The sequence below is a fragment of the Penicillium argentinense genome (genome assembly GCF_028826775.1).
Source record: "Penicillium argentinense strain IBT 30761 chromosome Unknown utg000009l_segment0_segment0, whole genome shotgun sequence".
NCBI classification, from domain to species: Eukaryota; Fungi; Ascomycota; class Eurotiomycetes; order Eurotiales; family Aspergillaceae; genus Penicillium; species Penicillium argentinense.
The window spans coordinates 4,981,438-5,001,666 of NW_026622668.1; the positions used below are offsets into that span (position 1 = coordinate 4,981,438).

Here is a 20,229-nt window from a genome sequence, read left to right on the forward strand (position 1 = left end):
TCACGGGCGATCTGCGTCCGGGGGCGTGACTGCCAGCATGAGGTAACGGGTACAGTCACGGGCTAACCTCACCCCAGGGCGGCAACTTCTCCTCCCAACCTCACTTACCTCCACAGTTCACCGGTACACCGACGCAATCCACGGATTGATCACCGGTCAGCAATTTGGTCCTGAAATTTTTGTTTTTCTTTTTTATCTTGGCCTCGCCGGGCGGGTCATGTTATTTATGCTATGACTACATCCCTTTCGAACTGCGTTCCGCGAGGTCGGCGGCTCCTCCGATGATCTCATCGACCCGGCGCGATTCTCGCCTTCAGATCGGGTGGATTAGGTACTGAACCTTGGGGATAAGATAATGAAAATTTCCTACCTCGGGTCCTCGGGCCCATGCCAACCACGTAGCTGTGCAGTGCAGCCTTCTAGACTGCCACATCCACACCACCTTTTCCCCATCGTCCACCAGGTGCGGATATCGACGGGAAACCTGGAGACTCCGGGGGAGACTCGGAGAACTCTCGTCACGGTGTTTGAACCGCAATCCCCACCAATCATACCGGGTGAATTCCCACGATCCTCTCCCCTCACAGGGTCCTAGGGAATTCCTAGGGATCTCCGAACTCCCCCTCGTTCCTGCAACTTCTCCCCCCCCTTCACCTCGGGGAAAGTCACTCCGGAAAGCCAGCCGGATCCCTATTTTTTCCCCTTCCTTTTTCTCGTCGCGTCCCCCTGTCTGGGTTTTCTTGCCCCGTCGAGACTGCTGGTCCACCGTCCCGCACCCGGGGTCATGCGTGCTCGTCCCTAGAGGAAAGGATCTCCTGCCACGCTCCGAGGGTGGCCAGCCTCTGAACCCGTCCTGGATCGGGTCCCTCGGTGTATCACTCCGACGAGGACCGCGCTGGCCCAACCCACCTTGCTTCGCCCGCTTTCCTTCCCTTTTGCCTTTCCCTCGCAACCCCCCTTGTCACTGTGGTGATCTCCCGCACGGTATGACAGGTACCACCTCTATCTCACCAAACGTAGTCAGCGGTGCAGGGCCAAGCAGGCCAAGCGCTGGGCGGAGCGGTATGACGAGCGGGTCAGATTGAATAGTTTCGATCTGCTACGTAGCTAATTCTGTAACGGCCGCAGCCCCGGTATGTCTGAGGATGCAACAATAATGCATAGCCTAAGGCCATAGTAGGTTTCGGGGCTTGTCAGAGATTTAAGAGATTCTGGAGCGAACCATTGCGTTCCAATTCCAGACCATGGTCTGCACATGTGCAAACTCAACTACGCAGTCCACCGGGATGCCACCCGATAAGCCTCCCCCCCACCCCAAAATACAACATTTACCTTCTCTTTCCCGTACCCTAAGCTGCGCTGGTACTCCGCATCCCTCCACTAGTAGTAGTATACAAGATCCCAGTACATCTCCCGCCACAAAGGTCCCGCTCAATCATCTCGTCTATGCTTATCGCAGCCCACAACGTCATGCACCACGTCAGTACTGAGAAGCCCCGACAGCTGCCAGCGTCTAAAAGACGCAAGGCACCCCAAACGGAAAAATTCACTACCACAATCCTCATCCACAATTCATCCGTGGCGCAAACAACGCATTCCTGGAGAACTAGCACCATGTAGTCGAATCGGCTACGTCTTTAGACAGAGTGGGAGCTTCTCCACGGGGTAAATCATTCCCCGGAAAGCCATTCTTCACAAACTGCATCCTTCCAGCCGGAGGACAGCGACTCGGCAGGGACTTCTCGAAAAGAATACCCTGCACACCTACCTCCTAAGCAATTGCACAATCTGGCGGAAAACTCGCCCCAGGGTGCGCTGAGCTCCGGCGGGCAATCGATTCCGCCGGAGGATGCCCCATTGCCAATGCGAATCCCAACGCCAATGGCAAGACATTCTGGGCACACGGCCTCGAGGATTTCCCAAGGGGTCTCTACGTGTCTCGAGGAGCCCCGCCAAGACAGGTGGAATCTATCCAATTGCCACCGTAGATGGCGATGAATGTCGAGTGGGACTCCGTTTGGCTGGGCGGGGCCGCAATCATGCGTCGTGCGGCCTACTTTCGGTCAATCAAATACTCGCCTGAATAGTGCACACCGCGCTGAATAGAGCCACGGTGTGCACATCACTATGCTGGGCAGGCATAGCCTTGACAGATCTGCAATCGGTGGGAACTTGCTCCTTGCTCGAGCTATTTGTACGGGGTCGCTATAGCTGAGAATGATGGCCCTTGGCACGCTTGGCGCGACCCGGTTATCTGCAGACGACAGCGATCATGGGAGATGCGGATGGAGGCAACACTTGGCAGTCTCAAAAATGAGCTGCAGATTATCCGGGCAGGGCGGGTGCCATATCAGGTCCACTGTGGTTTGGCTACGAACTGCGGTAAGTACTTTAAAGATCGTTGTGCTTTTTAAAGATAGTAGAGCAGATACCCTTAGGAATGCAATTACGGAATGGACCAACCCTCGGCTCGGTCTAGATTAATACAGAAAACAACTTGGAATTTGAGAACGCAGCCTATCAAAATACACTGGGTAAAGTTAGATGAAAAAGGAGAAAGCCTTTTGGAAGAGAAAGAGAAAAAAGAATTAACAGGCCGCCGTGAAATCGAATCGCCCCCCGATGGCACATCCAGCAGCCCTCGGCTCTCATCCATCCCCTGTTCTTCATGTCTTTTCCTCGCACCACGAGGGTCATCACTTCGCTTTATGTTACACATGACAAAAAAAAGAAGAAAAAAATAATCAAGGCGAGAAATGGAGACGTGTAGAAATCTCACGGTCAAAGGGACTAGAACGCGCGGTACCCGGTGGCTTGCGGGGTGACCCCGTTTGAACCCCAGGACGGAGTGGCGGGCGCAGGACCGCCGGGACCCTGGGTCAGCATGAGCCGGGAGCCGCCCAGAATCGGGGTGTTGTCTTGCTCGGTCTGCTGCGAGGTCTCGCGGGATTTGCGCTCTTCGTTGTCCTTCTTCAGCGTCTCGATCGCCCGAGTCTGCTCGCAAAGGAAGTTGATCATGAACGGCATAGTGAAGTCGTGCAGGCCCTTGCGCCACGAGATCTCCATGATCACGTCGGGACGGATCAGGTCGTAGCAGGCATACAGCATACCAACGTAGCACTCGCGACTTCCGATATCAACAAACTGCAGAGGGGAAGATGGTTAGCTTAGTACATAAATAGCATGGTAAGGGCAAGGACTTACGTAGCGGAGGAGCTCCTCAACAATTTCGGACTTGGCCGAGATAGCGGCGGTCTCAATGGCGTCCTTGTAGAGCCTGTCTTGCTTCGAAAGAGCAATAGACTTCTCCCAGCGCTTGTTATTACGGTAGATGCTGGCAGCGATCTGGCGGAAGAAAATCAGGTCGTGCTTCTCCAGGCGCGCGGCAAGATCCACGGCATCGAAGTTGTCGTAGTTGTCCACAGAGTCACGCAGGACCTTATAGTCCTCCTCTTCGATCAACAGCTCGTTGATTGCGTCGTTGACGGCACGCTTGTTCTGGGTCTGAACATTGAGCAGGAAGGGTTTGATCAAGGGGATGTTGTCCGAGCTCTTGAAAATGCGAACAACACGATTGACATCGATACGGGGAGTCAAGGCCTGCAGCAGATCGGTGATGAGAAGAGGCTGCTCCTGCAGGTAGAAGGTCAAGGCACGGTAGTAGATCTCCAGGTTGGCAACCTTGACGATGATGTCCTTGAAAGAGTGGTGCTCCCAAGCATCAGCCGCACGCTCCATCATGGCAAGAGCGGCGTTATCAAACTCGTCGTAGTGGCAGTACAAGAAGACCAGCTCCGGCCACAGATTGGCCTCCTCGCAGGCACGGATCATCTTGGGAGTGTTCAGGCGGGCATAGAAGAGCTTCAGATGCTCCATGACACGGTCGGGGTGGTACTTGGATAAGGCAATGCCAAGCTCAGTGAACATACCCATGTGAGCCCGCTCCAAGCCGAGACCGGCCTCGAGAACGGAGATGAGCTCATCGAAGTAGCCGTTGCGCTCGTACTGGCGGACCAGAGCCTGCAACTCCTCGGCGTGGACTATCAGGTTAAGTCCGCAGATCTGGGCTAGGCGGAATTCCTTCTTGTCAACGCAGGCCTCGTTGACCTGCTTCCAGACCTTGATGCTGTTGGCCTTGCGGGCACACTCGACAGCGGGCTGGTACTCTTCCAGATGGACCAAGGTGGTGGCCAGCTTAGCCCAGTTCGAGATGCTAGTGAAGAAGATCTTGGCAGCCTGGTGGTAACCCTCCTCATAGGCCTTGTCACCAGAGGCTTCGATGTCGGCCACATTGGTGGAGCGCAGGAAGTCCTCGAGCTCAGCGAGCTGGTCGAGGCGGGCGAAGCAGAAAGCGAGACCAGTGTCGATAGCCGGTTCCCGTAGGGTCTTGCGGGCCATGCGAAGGAACTTGACAAGGTCCTCATCCTTGCCAGCGTGGGTAGCAGTCTCGATAACCTCGTTGTAGTTGGACGGGTCACCAGCGCGGATGTAAGACTCGATAGAATCCGAAACGCGGAGGCCGTCCAGCTGGGCCTTGGCAACCTTGCTCCAGACGTCGGGCAGCTCAACCCGCTCAGCGAACTCCTGGGCACGGTCAATGCTGACAATATTTTCAACAAGGACGTTGGCGGCGGCAAGGTAGTTGTTGACCTTCTTGTAGATCTCGAAAGCCTCCTCGTACAGACCAACGCTAATACACATCTCAGCGATCTCATCGGCAGAGAACTCGTTGAGCTGGTGGATGTAGTCCATCAGGCGGCTCTTGTCGGCCTTGGCGGCAGTCAGCATCAGCAGGTTCTGCAAGCTGGCATTGTCGCTGAACGGCGAGGGCTCGAGAATGATCTTCTCGAGAAGCTCAATCAGCTCGCCAGGGAGATCGGCGTCAAGGAAGCACTTGACGGCCACAGAAACCTTATCGGGCTCGGTCGACTCGGGAACAGCAGTGGCAACGACCTGGTCAACGAGCGAGCGACGGTGAACGTTGTTTTCGCTGAGTACGAAAGTCCAAACCTCGGCGTCGGCGCGCTCGACAAGGTAACGGGCCTGGGCACGGTACATGGCGTTCTCATTGGTGATGGAAATGAGCTCCAAGTCGTTCTGACCCTTGCGGTAGGCGATATAGGCCAGGTTGGGATCACGCTTCTCGCAGTACTTGCCGACAATAAGGGTATCGTACATATCGTTCTCCTTGAGGAACTTCTCAGGATCGTTGTTGCTGTCAATGTAGATCTTCGCGAGAGCATTGTAGACCGCCTGCTGTTGGTTGCCAGTGGCAAGGGTGGCCTCAAGGAAGGGAAGGAGTAGCTTGAGACGGTTGCGGCTCTCGACTTCCTGGACAAGCTCGTCGATGGGGATAACGGAGGGATCCACAGTGGAGAGCAGGTTCTTGATGATGCTCTCTTCACAGTCAACATCCAGCAAGCCACCAACAACGGCAGGGGCACGAGAGGGGTTGACGCGCTGGACATAAACCTCGATTGACTTGAACTGCTGGTTCTGGTAGAGGTAGAGAACAAGGTCATGGATGAAGTTGAAGCGGTCGCAAACGATGATCAGAGGCAGTTGCTCGGTCAAGTGAGCCTCCTTCAGGAAGTTCTTAACCTTCTCAGCATTGTAGTAGTTGCTCTCACGGCAAATACGCTCGACCTCAGTAAGCTGGCCCATGGCAGTCGCAGCCTCGATGTACTTGAAGTGCACCTCGGGGTCCTCGCTCAGGTTGACAATGCTGCCGAGGTAGTAGTACAGACCCTCAGCAGTGCGGTACTTCTCGAGAAGGTCGATCAGGCGGTTGGCGCCCAGAAGGTCGGAGAACTTGGTAGCGATCTGAACCACAGCCTGGAGGTTCTGGCGAATGTTCGACTCCAGCATAGTGTCCATACAATCAAGGGTCTGCTCGACAGACAGACGGCCAAAGTAGTTCATCAACCATTCGGGGCTGAGCTTGTCGGTACGGACAATGTTGCGCTTGATCACAGTGGGGTCGTCGGAGTTTTCCAGAGCGCGCTGGATGAGACCAGCATTCTCGCAAAGCTGCGAGATACGAGCACGGTCGTAGTTTGTGAAGATCTCGTTGCCCAGGATAGCGTCCGCGACCTGAGGTGCATTGACGAGGTTCATCTCCAGAAGGCGAGTTTGGAGGTTGCCGTGCTCGGGCTTGTTGTCCTTCAGAGCATCGAGAAGGAAAGAGGTGGCCTGCTGGATCATGTTCTGGGACTGGAATACGTCCACAACCCGGTCGAGATCAACAAGGGTACCGCCCTCCTCGTTGGCGAGCTGTGTGGCAAACTCAGCGCCCTTCTCGGGGTTGACGCGCACAATGTGCTGCAGGAGCTGTGTGTAGTCAGGCTGGTAGTTGGCCTGCTTGGAGTAAGCAAGAATTTTGTCGAATTGACCAGTCTCAGCGAAACCGGCAACAACCTTGTGGGGAATGTTGGCCTGGAGGTAAACGCTCAGAGCGAGAGGCATATCGTAGGGGCGGATAATGTCTCCAAGCTCCTCGGAGCACTCGAGCTTGTTCTCGCGCATCCACTTCTCCAACAGGTGCTTGCGGTTCTGCTGCAGAACGGGACGCACAAGCTCCACACTCTCGTAACGGTTGAGTGAGCCCTTGTCCAGAAGCATACCAAAGTACTGCAGGATGACGGACATCTGACCCTCTTGAGGAGCGTTCTTGAAACGGTTGATGGTTTCGGGAGTACGAAGGAAGCCGCGGGGAGAATTGGCCGCAACCTTGGCGGCCTCGGCGAACTGGTTTGTGGAGATAAGCTGATCAAACTGCTGCTGGTACAGGTGATCGGCACCGGGGAGACCGGCTCGCGAAGCAAGCTTCACGGCGAGAGAAGACATAGCAGGGTTGTTCATGAGGTACTCGATAATGGTGCCCTCATCGACGCTGACAGACAGAACTTGCCCCTTGCGGTTGACACCAACCAGGCCCTGGCCATCGTTATCCGAAGCTGTGGTGAAGATGGTTTCGCTAGAAATGCGGTTCATGAAGATGCAGGTTCCAGTCTCGAGATCGTAGAGGTGGATAAAACCGTACTTAGTCACCAGGTAAACCACGTCGTACTTCGAGGACACCTGCATGGCGACGGGGAAGTCATTGACCGCCTCCTGGGGGAAGTAAACCTCAACAGCCTTCTTCTGGAAGCGCGGGTTGGGTTCCTGGTGGTCGATCTCGGCGATCTGCAGCTTGGCGCCAGTCTGAGTGCGCACAGCGAATGTGAAAAGGTGGTGGGGCAAGGGAGAGCCCTCGACATTGATGTCGGCGAAGGCAGCGGCGTGACCTTCGATGAATTGCGAAATGCCGCGCTCCTTGGAATAAAGCTGCATAGATCCGACAACGCGACCTTGCTGTTGGCTGATACCAACCAGAACCATCCATTTCTCCTCGGAGTTCACGCGGTAGTTGATAATTTGGCATCCCTAAATAGCACGCAAGCAAAGTCAGTAATGTATTTAAAGGCCAGTGGAGAACAACAAGATAGGAAATACACGTACCGAGAGGTTAGGAAGACGGTCAAATATCTTCACAGGGTTCTGCTGGGAGGCGTCGTAAACGTCCCAGTGATAGACCGCGGTATCGGTGACCAGACCCAGAGAGTTCTCACTGAACCACTTCCAGTAAACAATGTCCTCGTTCATGACGGCCGACTTGAGCTTTGATTTCGCGCCAAGGTCGAAGATCTGAATTGTGCGGCCTTGGGCCCGGAGCGCGATGATATTCTTGTTCCAGTGCATGATCGCACTGTCCGCGTTGATCGGCCGACGCATGACTTCATTGTTGTTCTTCAGGTCGACGATGATGACTTGAGGCTTTTCGTCCTCGTCCAGCTTTTGGCGAACACAGACATAGTGGTCTGATTCCAGGGTCTATTATGCGAATGGATTTGTTAGCTGCGTTTCACTGGCGGTGGAGGTTTGCAAGATGCAGGGAGTGACTCACGCATGAGGTGAAGCCAATGGACTGCGGCTGTAGATGAATGTAAAGTTAGCAAACTTGTTTCGTGTTAGATGGATACGTGTTGGTCGCGACCGGCGATTCCGCCTCACGGAAGCTCATCGCGAAACCAACACGGGGCTGAAATAAAGGAATCCGAGACGTACCGCGATTCCGACATTGGTCAACTGTTGTAAAAGAGAGAGTTAGCTCAGAGGAATCCGAAGTGCCCGATACACAGAGAGAGAGGGGGAGCGACGTACATTGACCAGTTCTGTAAACTTGATGGGTAGCGGTGCCATATTTACTTAGGCCGCCGGACGACCTGAACCGCCCAAGTAAACGCCGCGCAAGGAAAAAAGATCAATCGAAGAGGTAATGAATGGAGAAGCAAGGGTGGTAAAAGAAAGGAGGATGGGGAGAGAGAGTGAGAAGGAGGGGTGGAATGGGGGAATCTGAAGAAGCGGAAGTGACCTCAGGAGGCCGCTGTTGTCGTTGCTGAGGTGTCGCTTATGGGGGGACCACGTGACCCAGGGGCACGGCAGCTGGAGAGCGGTGAGTCGTGGCCACTGCGTCATTCAGACCCTGCGGCTATAAATAGCGGATATCTCTCCCCACTGTGATATTTTCCGGGGTTTGACACCAGATTGCTGCGTTGCACAAAGATATATGGATCAACGGAACAGAAGAACAGAACCCTCATTACAACAATGGAAGCTCTCAAGAGACGGGAGGAGCCCCTTTTTTGAGTTCAATGATCGCCTAGATTCTGTCTAACCACTCCATTTACAATCAAGATATCTTTGTTCAAATTGAATCTGCGCTACGCTGCAGTCTACCGTCGTTCTTCATTAGCAACCTCTGCGATTATGTTGATAGTTCAAGCAAGCTACCAAAGCGAGCACATGGAATCCACCACCCAGAACGGCAAACGTGTGAAATAGCTTTTGCGAATGACCGATAATATCAAACATCCCTGGTTTAAATATCTCTGAAAGACGGCTCACGAAAAGTCCAACGCCGACCAGCAAAGAGACCCCTTCCGCAAGGAACCAGCCAGCTCCAAGCTCGGTGTACACGCGGCCCCAGGCAAGCCGTTCAACCTATGGCAAAGAAGTAACGTGGCTGAGATCCCTAAAAGCGTGAACGTAATGCCTCGCAAATTCCGTATTTTGTTCCCACCGCCACGAGTATCGAAAAGTGTAGGTGTAGCAGCAAGAGCTCCCGCAATGTGTAGTACCAAGTAGAATCTTTGCATCCTGGGCTGACAATATAGAGCATAGTATGTCCTGGAAGTTCCAGCGATGATGCAGATACAGAATATCCATTCGGCCCCAACAGTTGTGAACGCTATAAGAATGACTCCTCGGTGTATGGAAGGTAGCGCTCGAACCAAAACAGGTGGCTACTGAGACAACAAACGTTCCAAAGGCCAACATATCCCCGTTATAAGCTGCAGGTCTTTCGATGCTAGGGAGTATCTGCGGAGCGTGAATTCGGCAGCAATGAAGATGCTTGACCCAACAAGATGGGTCCAGATATCCAGAGTCTCCATGTGCCAGCAGCACCAAAGGCGAAACAACTGGCAATGCGAGTATGTGGGCATCGGATGGCCCTCCACGATGTAGTCGTTGTCGCGCAGCCAATTCGGGATCTTGAAATTGTTAGCAATCACGGGCCACCAGCCATGGGGGCGTATTTTTTCGGCTGTCTTGAGGGGACCATTTCTGGCTGAGGCGGGCTCTGTTGACGGAGATGACGATGGCGACGACGAGAACGAGGTCGCATCTTGAATCATTTCTGCAGACCGATTGCGCCAGAGGAAGAAAGCAGCGGTTTGGGCGATTCGGGTATCTTTCGCAAGCCTTGGAGAGTAAGATTTCGGGGCATCGTTCGCTGCGCGCCGCACCTGGCAGGGTTCAAATTGCTTTAACCGCGCGCGAGCACACTGCAGGCCCCACTGGTAGCACGCCCCCTTATACCACCTCAGTTGTATAAGAAATTTTACTACCCGTATTCAATTCAACATTCATTCCAGAATCCGAACAAGTCAATCACTCATTTTTCCGCAACGGCATGGGTGCGACTTTCTATGAAGAGAACGGAATTACTGTTCACAAGTGTACAGTGGTCTGCGCAAGCGGTAGCGATCATCTCGATAATGTATATATCCTAGTGCGAGTGTACTTCGAATTGGTTTTGTGGAGTATTTCCCGTACTTTCTACGTGCTAATTTCAAAAATTCGACAGCCACCTATCTATTCTATTGCTTTAATCGAATCAATCCATTGTGTATACTCACGGATATTCGAACAAAGATGGTGGGTGCCATGTGATTATTTGCGTTCGTTCACATCACGTGATATATGGACTGACAGCAAGAGACGTTTGTTGACATTGGCATGCGCCAGCACGATGCCCCCATGCCAATCGTGCCCTGGGGCAAGAATATGCAAGAAGACAGATATATCACCACCCGAAGCAAAAAGCTAGTCTAGAATTGACTAGTCCGGATGCATTGTAAGCGCCGTCATAGGCTCGACCCTCTGCGGAAAGACTACAAGACTCCTATCCATGGATCATACCGAGGGCACCTCACTATAAGCAAGACGCTCAGACTATAGCCACTGCAAGCCCATCCAACTCTTGTGTCCTACAAGACTCAAGCCCGTTCGCACCACCGGACAGCCAGGTCGAAAAAAGCAAAAACAAAGCCAGCGACGTGGCGAATACAAGATGTGACCCAAGAAGTGTGGCGCTCCCTTTAGCTGCGGTTTCTATGTCCTAGTTCGCCCCCCGGTTCAATTACCCTAATCGTCATGTTTTAAACAGAGCCGCCGGCGTATATTCGCTAAAAGTTCGAATTCTTCCGTATGTCGGCACTTGCTCCATTGGTCCTTTAGCACCGAGCGATCCCGATGCCGTCCAACGGGCTGCGCTGAACGTGTAAGCCAAGGCCGAAAGGATCTCGGAGCCATAGTCTCCCCACGCTAAGTCGGCATGTTAAGCTTGGAACGCGGGATGCGTCTCGCATGGCGGACCTCCATTGGAGTGAGCACGGATGGCCGAGACCCTTGGCGACATCTTGGCCGGTCGGCCGAGTGAACTCTCCCCGCGTTGCTGCACGGCTCAAGTCTGGGGTTGGGAAGCCGGCTGCTCTGATCACGAAGAAGATGCGGAAGCTAGATGCGGGGCTGGGGTACATCTGGGGTGCAGCTGTGACTGTCTGGGGGCCAACTGGAGGTTATAAAAAGGCAGGGGTGTTCTCAGTGAAGCTCCGGAAGAGAAAGAAAGAGTATACGAGGCTTTCGTCTTTTTACCTGACATCAAAAGCCTTACCAATTGGTCTCCATCCTACGATCATGGATTCCAACGAAATTGCAGAGCCTATTGCAAAGGGTATCATCCCTACTGCCCGCCAAGCTTTTAAAGATTTGTTTATTTGGAAGCAGCGCGTGGAGGTGACAAATGAATATGGCGAGTCTCACGCAGAATGGCAAGCCCCGGAGCCTATCCGCAATCCGGTCAGTCTGTTGATGCAGCTTTCGGCTCGAGATTGGCTTTTCTTCTTCATGGGATTTTCGGCCTGGACTGCCGATGCGTTTGATTTCCATGCTTTGTCGATCCAGCAACAGAAGCTGTCGGACTACTATGGTCGATCAAAGACGGAGATATCAACTGCCATCACCCTGACGCTCTTGCTGCGAAGTGTGGGTGCCGCATTCTTTGGACTGGCTGGAGACAAGTATGGTCGCAAATGGCCCATGGTCCTCAACATGGTCATTCTTGGTGTGCTCCAGGTCGCGACGATCTACAGTTACACCTTCCAACAGTTCCTGGCTGTACGGAGTCTTTTTGGTCTGTTCATGGGTGGTGTTTACGGAAACGCCATTGCGATGGCCCTAGAGCATTGTCCGTAAGTAAGATCTTTTCGTCTTCAAGAACATCGAACTAACCCTGGCCAACAGTGTGAATGCGAGAGGTCTCATGTCGGGTATCCTTCAACAAGGATACTCTTTTGGATATGTGCTTGCGGCATGTGCCAACTTGGGTGTCGGAGGTGAAACAGAAAGCTGGAAGGTCGTATTCTGGGCTGCAGGTAAGCCAAGCGCTTCTAAAATGAAGGCATCGCAGTGTCTAATCATCTCGCACAATTTAGCGGGCCTTTCTATCGGAGTGGGTCTTCTTCGAATCCTATTCCCAGAATCCAAGCAATTCCTCGAGGCCAAGAAGGCAGGCAAGCGAACGATGACAGCGGCAGAATTTTCGAGAGAAACTCGGAGCATGCTGGCCAAGCAGTGGAAGCTGTGTGTCTATTGTGTCATTTTGATGACCTGGGTAAATTATTCTGAACCAACTGGGTAGACTGCAAGCTAACGAAACATGTGGTTAGTTCAACTACTACTCCCACACCTCCCAAGACTCGTATACCACCTTCATGCTCACCGAGAAGGAGCTCAATAACGCTGGCGCGTCGAGAGCATCCATCCTGATGAAAACCGGAGCTTGTGTTGGCGGAACAATAATCGGATACCTTTCACAATTCGTTGGTCGGCGTCGCGCTATGATTGTTTCTGCTCTGATGTCCGCAATTCTGATCCCTGCATGGATCATGCCTCACGGCGAGCGATCATTGAGCGCATCAGGATTCTTCATGCAATTTTTCGTTCAGGGTGCATGGGGTGTGATCCCGATCCACCTGAACGAACTGTCGCCCCCAGAGTTCCGATCGACATTCCCGGGCCTGACATACCAGATCGGAAACATGATCAGCTCTCCCTCTGCACAGATCGTCAACGCTGTCGCAGAAAAGACTTGGATTACGGCAGCATCTGGTCACAAGGTCTCTGCCTATGGACCTGTCATGGGTGTTGCGACTGCGATCATCGCTACTGGCATTATGGTCACCGCTGCCTTTGGCCCTGAGAAACGTGGTCGCCGATTTGAAACTGGTATGGCTGGTGTTGATGAGGTTGCTTCGACTAAAGCTGCGGACCTGGTGGCTGGAGATCATGAGCAGAAGGGAAAGGAGGAGAAAATAGAAATGGTCGATCAGAAGGCTTGATTGGGCTTGTTTTGTATTGACTAGTAAGGTGGAAGCTTGATGGCGGGTAGATAGCCTAATCTGTCTTTCGCTCGTATATACTCAACATGTCTGTGCCTTTACCAGCATTATACGACCGTTCGGGTCTCACATAGAGTACTCTGCAGAAATTTCCATCAGACCGGATAGAGTGCGCTTCTTTTCCATCATCTCCTACGTCGTTCGTGATGATACCATCTCCGCCTTCCGAAAGCAAATTCCAGTGAACTCCCTTTAGGCCCCAAGGCGGCCCCGGAAGCTTGGGGTCTTTGTATAGTGGAAATTCAAGGCAAAGAAGGAGACCACCTGGCTTTAAGACTCGAGCCATACTCGCGGCCCAATTCTTTCGTTGCTCTGGATGTAACGCGCATAGGAACTATGACGTAGAATTAGTAACATCCTCTTGTGTTGCGTAGGCGGTCAATTCACTCACGGTATAGTCGTAGGCAACATCAAACTTGGTATACTGGTCAACATCACCTTTAAAATTCCAATTGGAAGAGAAAAAATCTCCCTTTAGGAAAGTTACGGAGCCGGGGGAGCGAGCTTGATTCGATTTGCTTCCGAAATGGTATTCAGAAGGCTTTTTGAGTTCCTTTGACGCATAAGATTCGGCCTCCTTGACAGCCGTTCCCGAAATCTCGAGGCCGTATGCATCGAAGCCGTGTAATGCGAGCATAACGACATCATATCCGCGGCCGCAGCCCTACCAGATCAGCGGTTAGCATCCAGGGTACTCGGTGACCGCGTTTCGCGGTGCTTGTTATCTGGAAGGCTCGGATACTAACTGGGACAAATGCCTTTTTCCGGTGTCCCTCCACGGTGAACGGGTTAAGGAGCTGGGTTTCTTGCTCGACAATATCGACTAGTGCTGGCGATGCCTTTCCCCGATCCCAAAGATCGCTTTCGCCAGAATCCCATAAACTCGACCACCCTGATCCATGATCATTGATAGGACTGCTTGAGGTCAGTTTGGCTTTTTTGCACGGTTCGAGGGCCCATTATCTAGTGCTCATCTGGGGTTGCTCGGAACGGCGGATGGGATTGGCGTACCGATTGAGGAAAGTACTGAGTAGACGGCCTCCCATGCTCGGCCGAGATGGATTTGAACTGGACATCCCGAAAAGTACTGAGCTTTCCCTATATTTGTGCTTGAGGCTTGAGATTAGATGAGGAAGTGATAGACAAGGTTTCTTAAGACCGGGAGTGCTGTCATGGAAGCGATCACGTGACAATATTATGAGGTCTCCAGTTCATGTCTCACATTTCCTTCGTAGAAGATGAGAGAATTTGAAAGAGAAGTAGAGAAGATATCCAGTTGTTGTTGTCATCCTTCGAGCCAACAGTTTGTGTCTCTTTTCATGGTAGTCGGCTGGGCGGCTTCTCAGTTAGGTTATTCTCAAGGCGCGCTTACCCCAAATTCCTCTCACCGCGTTCAAAACGCGCTTTTCGGACTAGAATGTGTTGAAGATAGGTGAGCGAAGACGACCGCGTTGATGGATTTTCTTTTTCTGATGACTTAAAGCGTCAATAGAGCGAACAGAGAATAAGCGGGAAAGGACAGGAGAAACGGACTACGTCATGTGATCATAATTGTTTCAATATGGATTTTCTCAGTGGGGCATAAATGCAAAAATAAAGAGCACAAGATCGATTAATTCGTACCTTAAGGTACTGAAAGAAACTAGCACTTTGTGTTTTCATCCTTCAATTCAGGGGATTTTTGTGCAATCCTCCCTAGTCGCCATAAATGCGACACTTGGACGTAGGCAACTCTATATTAAGATTAAGATTAGCACAAGCCGGTTTTATGTAGACCCGGGACTTGTATTCTGTATACCATAGGGTAACTCTCAGAGTATCTTAGAGCGCAATATACTTCAAGCCACAATACCGAATTCCTTTTTCACTCATCTCAAGATCATGTCTACTGCGCTCTGGTCAGTCGGCCGAGAGATGGACCATCCGGAGAATCATCATCGGGAAACGCTGATGTGGAGCACGGAGAACGGAAGCTCAAGACAAATAACTACATGAGGCTACTATGAACTGCTAGGAATTAAGCACAAGCATGTGGGACACCGGTGGTGGTGATATCCCTCATTGGCTCTGAAAACTGGACCCATGATTGACGGTCTGACATCACGGTTTTGGCGAGTCCCGGGTAGTATGATATCTTGCTCTCGGGCGAGAATGAGAGAACTGAGATTCTACATTTTCAACTCGGATTATTTAAACAGCAAATCTGACAGTTACTTGTCTCCTATCATCGAACCATCGAACAATCATGTCGGACCCTAATAACCCCAACATCAAGAACCGCACCACTCCCCAGTGGTCACTTTATCGGCGCGACGCCTTTTGGAACACCAACAATGGGCAATATACTCTGTTTAACACTGGTGCGTCTCGCTGGAAGCTTCTATTTCACAAATCAATCATCCGTTGACTGACATGGCATTGGAATGCAGATCCCGCCGAAATCGAGAAACTAGCGAAAGCAAAGCTCTCCCAAGCAGGATGGTAAGCTCACTTCGTCCAGTTCGTAATTAATACGCGAAACTCCCAAAGTCGAAAAGTAAATCTAAACCCTGCCTAGGTACTACTCGTCATGTAACGCCGGCATGTCCTGGACACATCTTGCCAACCGTCAGGCATTCTACCGTCACCGGATCATCCCGCGCACATTGGTCGACACCAACACCAGAGATACAGTGACCGAGATCTTCGGTCATCGCGTCTCAGCCCCTATCGGATTTGCCCCGATTGGAATAAATCGCATCTACCACCCGACCGGCGAACTATCGGTCGCAAAGGTTGCCGAGGAGCTGAACCTGCCATACTGCCTTTCGTCCGCGGGAAGCTACAGTATCGAGGACGTCGGCAAGGCCAACGGCAATGGTCCGCGATTTTTTCAGCTCTATCAGAGCCATGACGATGAGCAGACTCTCTCCATGTTGCAGCGTGCCTGGGACTCGGGCTTCGATGCTTGCATGTTGACCACCGATACTTGGTCGCTCGGGTGGCGACATAATGACGTTTTCACGGGCAACTATGCATTCTACCACGACCACGGCGCTGGGGACCTGGGATTGCAGGATCCTGTTTTCCAGAAAAGGTTGAAGGAGGCTGGGATTGATCCGAAGATGAATCCAAAGGAGGCGGGTGCTAAATGGATCGATGAGAATATCTGGCATGGTCGTGCGCATACTTGGGAGAAGGTGAAGTGGACGATGGAGCAGTGGAAGCGCATTAGTGGTGGTCAACCCTTCTGTCTGAAGGGTATCCAGAGCGTTGAAGCTGCGGAGAAGTGTGTTGAGGTGTATATTCATCCATTTGGCGTCTTCGCTTTTTCGATTTGCTGACCATGAATAGGGGGATTGATGGTATTGTTGTCACCAATCACGCTGGTCGTCAGGTTGATGGTGCCATCGCCAGTCTCGATGCTTTGGAGAAGATCGTCGACGCTGTCGGTGATAATCTATACGTAAGTTGAACATTTCTTCCGCCTGTTCTGGCCTTGCTGACGAGTCATTTGCAGATCATGTTTGACTCGGGTGTGCGTAGTGCCGCAGACATCTTCAAGGCTCTCGCACTAGGCGCCAAGTTTGTATTTATCGGAAGGCTGTGGATCTGGGGTCTCAGTATCGCCGGTGAGGCTGGAGTACGTCATGTTCTGAAAAGCCTGCTAGCCGAGTTCGATATCTTGATGGAGGAAGCTGGATTCCAATCGGTTGACCAGATAAACCGTTCGGCCATTGATAGCCTTCCCAACTCGGCCAACTTGATCGCCCAACATTCTGGGATCTAAGGCTCTGGTTGGTTGAAAGAAGCTTCGTCGGCGATTGTGGGTAACGATCATGAATGCCACTAGATACTTTCGCATTTAGATTTCGCAAAGAGAGAATCATTGTATAGGAACCGAAGATCATATCGTCGTCTGCAATCTTTCCATGAAATAATCGTATTCCAATGTCATATACTCCATAGTCTAGCAAGCTTCCCTCAATGAGCGAACCTGAAATCCAATCTCTTACTTCCTTGTTCTTTGGCCTCCTTGATGTATTCAGCCTGTTCTTGCTCGGACAATGCCTGCCAGATCTTCTCTCTCCTCTTGTTCTCATACACATAGTAAGCCTTTGCTCCAAGGAACAGTACAATGACAACAATATTGATCGCAATGAGAGCGGTATTTCCTCTGCGATATTTCGGCTTATCGTCATCTCGGTAGATGAAATAAGCCGCAATGTCACCAGCCTGGACCGACATCTGCATGAAAAGTTAGTGTATATCTCGATAGAAATAAATGCGATATCACTCACGTTGTACAGCGCAGCTGAGACGGATCGATTTCCGACGTTGTTAGCATTTCTCGATACCCACGCGACCACAATTGCTACCCATGAAATTAGCTTTATGTCTTCAATGAATGCTAAAGAGGCAGAAACGTACCGTGGCAGTATGGGTAGCTCAACAGAACTGTCACAACCGCGTATGTTCCCCAAGCATCTGAGATAACGTTCGGCCAGAAACGCAAAGCGAACAGGCAGGGCAACGTCCATATAGCCTGGAACATGGCGACCAAAGCCCACTGATTGAGCCGACTGGAGATCCACGTAATTAACAAAAGATTGAAAATGTGAAAGACACTTGCCGGAATCGTGAGCAAATTCGTATTGAACTTGTTGAACCCGACTGACCGAAGTGTCAGCGTGATGTATGAGTTTACGGGCGACTGTGGGATATATGCAACGATGCCAATCAGGTAGATTGGCCACATGTGGTAATCCTTGATCGCCGACCAGAGTCTTGTAGGCGTGATCGCTTGTCGGTTGTGCATGTCGCCCTTGGATGGATCATCGCGAAGAACGCGGTTGGCGACGATCGCAACTTCACGGTCAGTGAACCAGCCTTTGGGTCGGAACCAGGTTTTTGTTTGCACGACTGAGGCTGGCATCATAAAGAAAGAGGCGAGGCCGATGGCGAGGGTGATTAGTCCTTCGATGAGGAACAGCCATTGCCAGCCGGCCATGCCGTGGACACCGCTGAGGTGAAAGACCGCGAAGGCCAGGAGGGAGGTCACGACTGTGGTCACGGAAAGCGAGGTCCAGAAAAAGCTATGAGATGGTCAGTAAGGTCCCTGATTGTGGTGTATTTTGCACATACCTTAGGCGGACTGGAAGCTCTCGACCTGTATAAAAGTAGGAGAGCCACAGGACAATGTCGGGGATGAAGCCACCCTTGGAAGTATGTGTGAGTTTCTGAAAGTCGTAGTCATGAAACCGTGGTAGCTCACCTCGAGAACACCCAGCAAGCTTCGGGTCACCAGAAACGTCTTTCGGTCGGCCAAACGACACTGCGATATTGCTACTACTGACCAGAGCACCATTTGAATGGGAATCCAACGATCCGGTCCGAGTTTTTTGGACACCAACTGAGAAGGCAGCTCTGCAATGAGAAAGGAAAGTCGAAAAACGATATTTCCGTAGTTGTAGTCTACAAATAGATGAAGTTAGCAAGTTTCTCTGGATGACAGATCTCGTCGATAATCTTTTTCGCGACACCTCATTGGCAGCATTTAATTCACCATTGGTAGTTAAACCCAAGTCAGCCAGGAAAGTATCAGAGACTGCCTGTACCAGATTTCCTCGGTCGACCTGAAGCGCGAAGAACATGACGCACTGGACTCAAGCATTAGCTTCGAGCCCTCGGATCCAGGAAGCAGCGGCATAACATACAGCCCAAAGACAGATCCTCCAGTCCAGCTTCCTGACGAGAGCCCTTTCTTCCTCTGGTGTCCAGGTGAGAGAAGGATCGAACACATGCCGACACTCATATTGTGCTTTTTCATACACATCGGCCCAATATTCCGCGATATCAGGATCCAAAAATGGATTTTTGGACTCATTATTTTCGCCTTCTGGCTCCGAAGTCCCATAGGATCGCTTGCGATCTTCTGGTATGGCCTCGCTCACGACTATCGCTGAGTTGGCTTTTGCATTGATTGCGCTCATATCTGCAAATATGTCGCGATAGGACTGCCCAAAGGGTCGAAAGCCGCTTTTTCTCCCGGGCGGACTTAGGATATCTCGAGATTCTCGCGGATACCTGATGTTTTTTATATTCCATTTTCTCTTTCAGTGTCGCAAGGACCTTGCAGCAAGTTTTTGAATGGCGATAGTGGTGAGTGCGATGATGTGCTAGAGGGGTATGGTGAGACCAGTCATTCGTGATGTTTTCGACAACCCTAGCGGCTTGGCCAGAGAACTTCAAGCTCATGGGTAATCTTGGTGCTCAGGAGAGGAAAAGTTTGCCAGACATTATCGCTTGTCTGCATTGAGTAGTAGTTTTTTCCATTTCGAGCCCAGGTGCCAGGCGAAGGTATTCGAGAATAAACCGCAGGGTAAACAAGGTCGGATCCTGACGAGGTATACAGAACAATATTTACGAGCATATCTGTCGCCACGAAGACGCAATGTGCGCCAAAATCAACCCATAAGAGGAGACGGCTGCCGCACTGTTTATCGTTAGTCGTGGACGCCACTTTTGATTGTCTTCTCCATTCGAGTGGTCGGGATTCACCATGGCACTCGCATTCTGCCCTCCTTCCTGAATACGTTTCCCAACTCGGAGGGCAAAGATCGTTAAGAATTCCCGAGATATCAAGCATTAAGGATTCCTCAAGACAACTTGGTATCTCTGAATTTCTGATGACATTGGCATCTGCCAGTTGGGCAGGGAATTGGCCTCGGCAAGATGGATGCTGTAATTTTTCAGCACTCGTCGTCTTCAAGGCATGCTCGCATCACATTCTTGCGACCTTTCGAAAGTGTGCTTCTTCCACATGGTAATTGGTAGTCTATTGGGTAGATACTGCCGCAGCGACGCGACTGCCACCCTCAAGGGCTGCACGTGGCCCCTCATGTGACCTAGGTGCAAAGGCCCGCTATAATTCCTCGTCCTCCGCCTCTCGCTCTCCTTTCTCTTGATTTTTACTTTAGCTTTTAGTAGCCGCGGTCATAGTAGCAGCTCAACGCAGTCTTCCCACCAAAGTTGAGCGCGACGGATCGGTTTATTGAAGGGGCTTCCGGGCCCTTGAGAGAAATAATTTTGGCCACCCCACTTCGAACGCGAGTACAAGAGGGAACTTTGTATATTGCAAATTCTGAGGCATGCGCCGTAACTTGAGGCCATTTTAAAGAAACAA

General features: G+C 51.6%; 6 protein-coding genes across 6 annotated transcripts; 2 read left to right on the forward strand and 4 right to left on the reverse strand.

Annotated features, from left to right (window-relative positions):
- Positions 1-2,790: 2,790 nt before the first annotated feature.
- N7532_009438 (uncharacterized protein) lies at positions 2,791-8,241 on the reverse strand (the record flags this gene model as incomplete). Its single annotated transcript, XM_056621929.1, has 6 exons — positions 2,791-3,144; positions 3,205-7,425; positions 7,501-7,872; positions 7,946-7,972; positions 8,107-8,127; positions 8,203-8,241. 6 exons carry the CDS (start codon positions 8,239-8,241, stop codon positions 2,791-2,793), a joined length of 5,034 nt encoding a protein of 1,677 aa, XP_056472735.1.
- A 549-nt stretch (positions 8,242-8,790) lies between these two features.
- Positions 8,791-9,267, reverse strand: N7532_009439 (uncharacterized protein; the record flags this gene model as incomplete). The annotated part of the gene is given in 2 exon segments (XM_056621930.1): positions 8,791-9,042; positions 9,061-9,267. The coding sequence occupies 2 exon segments, from the start codon at positions 9,265-9,267 to the stop codon at positions 8,791-8,793; spliced, it is 459 nt and encodes a 152-aa protein (XP_056472736.1).
- Positions 9,268-11,301: 2,034 nt separating this feature from the next.
- Positions 11,302-13,004, forward strand: N7532_009440 (carboxylic acid transport protein; the record flags this gene model as incomplete). The annotated part of the gene is made up of 4 exons (XM_056621931.1): positions 11,302-11,855; positions 11,908-12,038; positions 12,099-12,277; positions 12,333-13,004. 4 exons carry the CDS (start codon positions 11,302-11,304, stop codon positions 13,002-13,004), a joined length of 1,536 nt encoding a protein of 511 aa, XP_056472737.1.
- A 55-nt stretch (positions 13,005-13,059) lies between these two features.
- N7532_009441 (uncharacterized protein) lies at positions 13,060-14,140 on the reverse strand (the record flags this gene model as incomplete). Its single annotated transcript, XM_056621932.1, has 4 exons — positions 13,060-13,398; positions 13,456-13,728; positions 13,811-13,979; positions 14,076-14,140. 4 exons carry the CDS (start codon positions 14,138-14,140, stop codon positions 13,060-13,062), a joined length of 846 nt encoding a protein of 281 aa, XP_056472738.1.
- A 1,169-nt stretch (positions 14,141-15,309) lies between these two features.
- N7532_009442 (uncharacterized protein) lies at positions 15,310-16,833 on the forward strand (the record flags this gene model as incomplete). Its single annotated transcript, XM_056621933.1, has 5 exons — positions 15,310-15,424; positions 15,494-15,545; positions 15,622-16,344; positions 16,398-16,509; positions 16,564-16,833. The coding sequence occupies 5 exons, from the start codon at positions 15,310-15,312 to the stop codon at positions 16,831-16,833; spliced, it is 1,272 nt and encodes a 423-aa protein (XP_056472739.1).
- Positions 16,834-17,027: 194 nt separating this feature from the next.
- N7532_009443 (uncharacterized protein) lies at positions 17,028-19,060 on the reverse strand (the record flags this gene model as incomplete). The annotated part of the gene is made up of 7 exons (XM_056621934.1): positions 17,028-17,291; positions 17,345-17,418; positions 17,475-18,139; positions 18,189-18,262; positions 18,319-18,518; positions 18,610-18,703; positions 18,761-19,060. Coding segments are annotated over 7 exons (1,671 nt in total), but the record flags the coding sequence as incomplete, so codon positions are not given.
- Between the last annotated feature and the right edge of the window lie 1,169 nt (positions 19,061-20,229).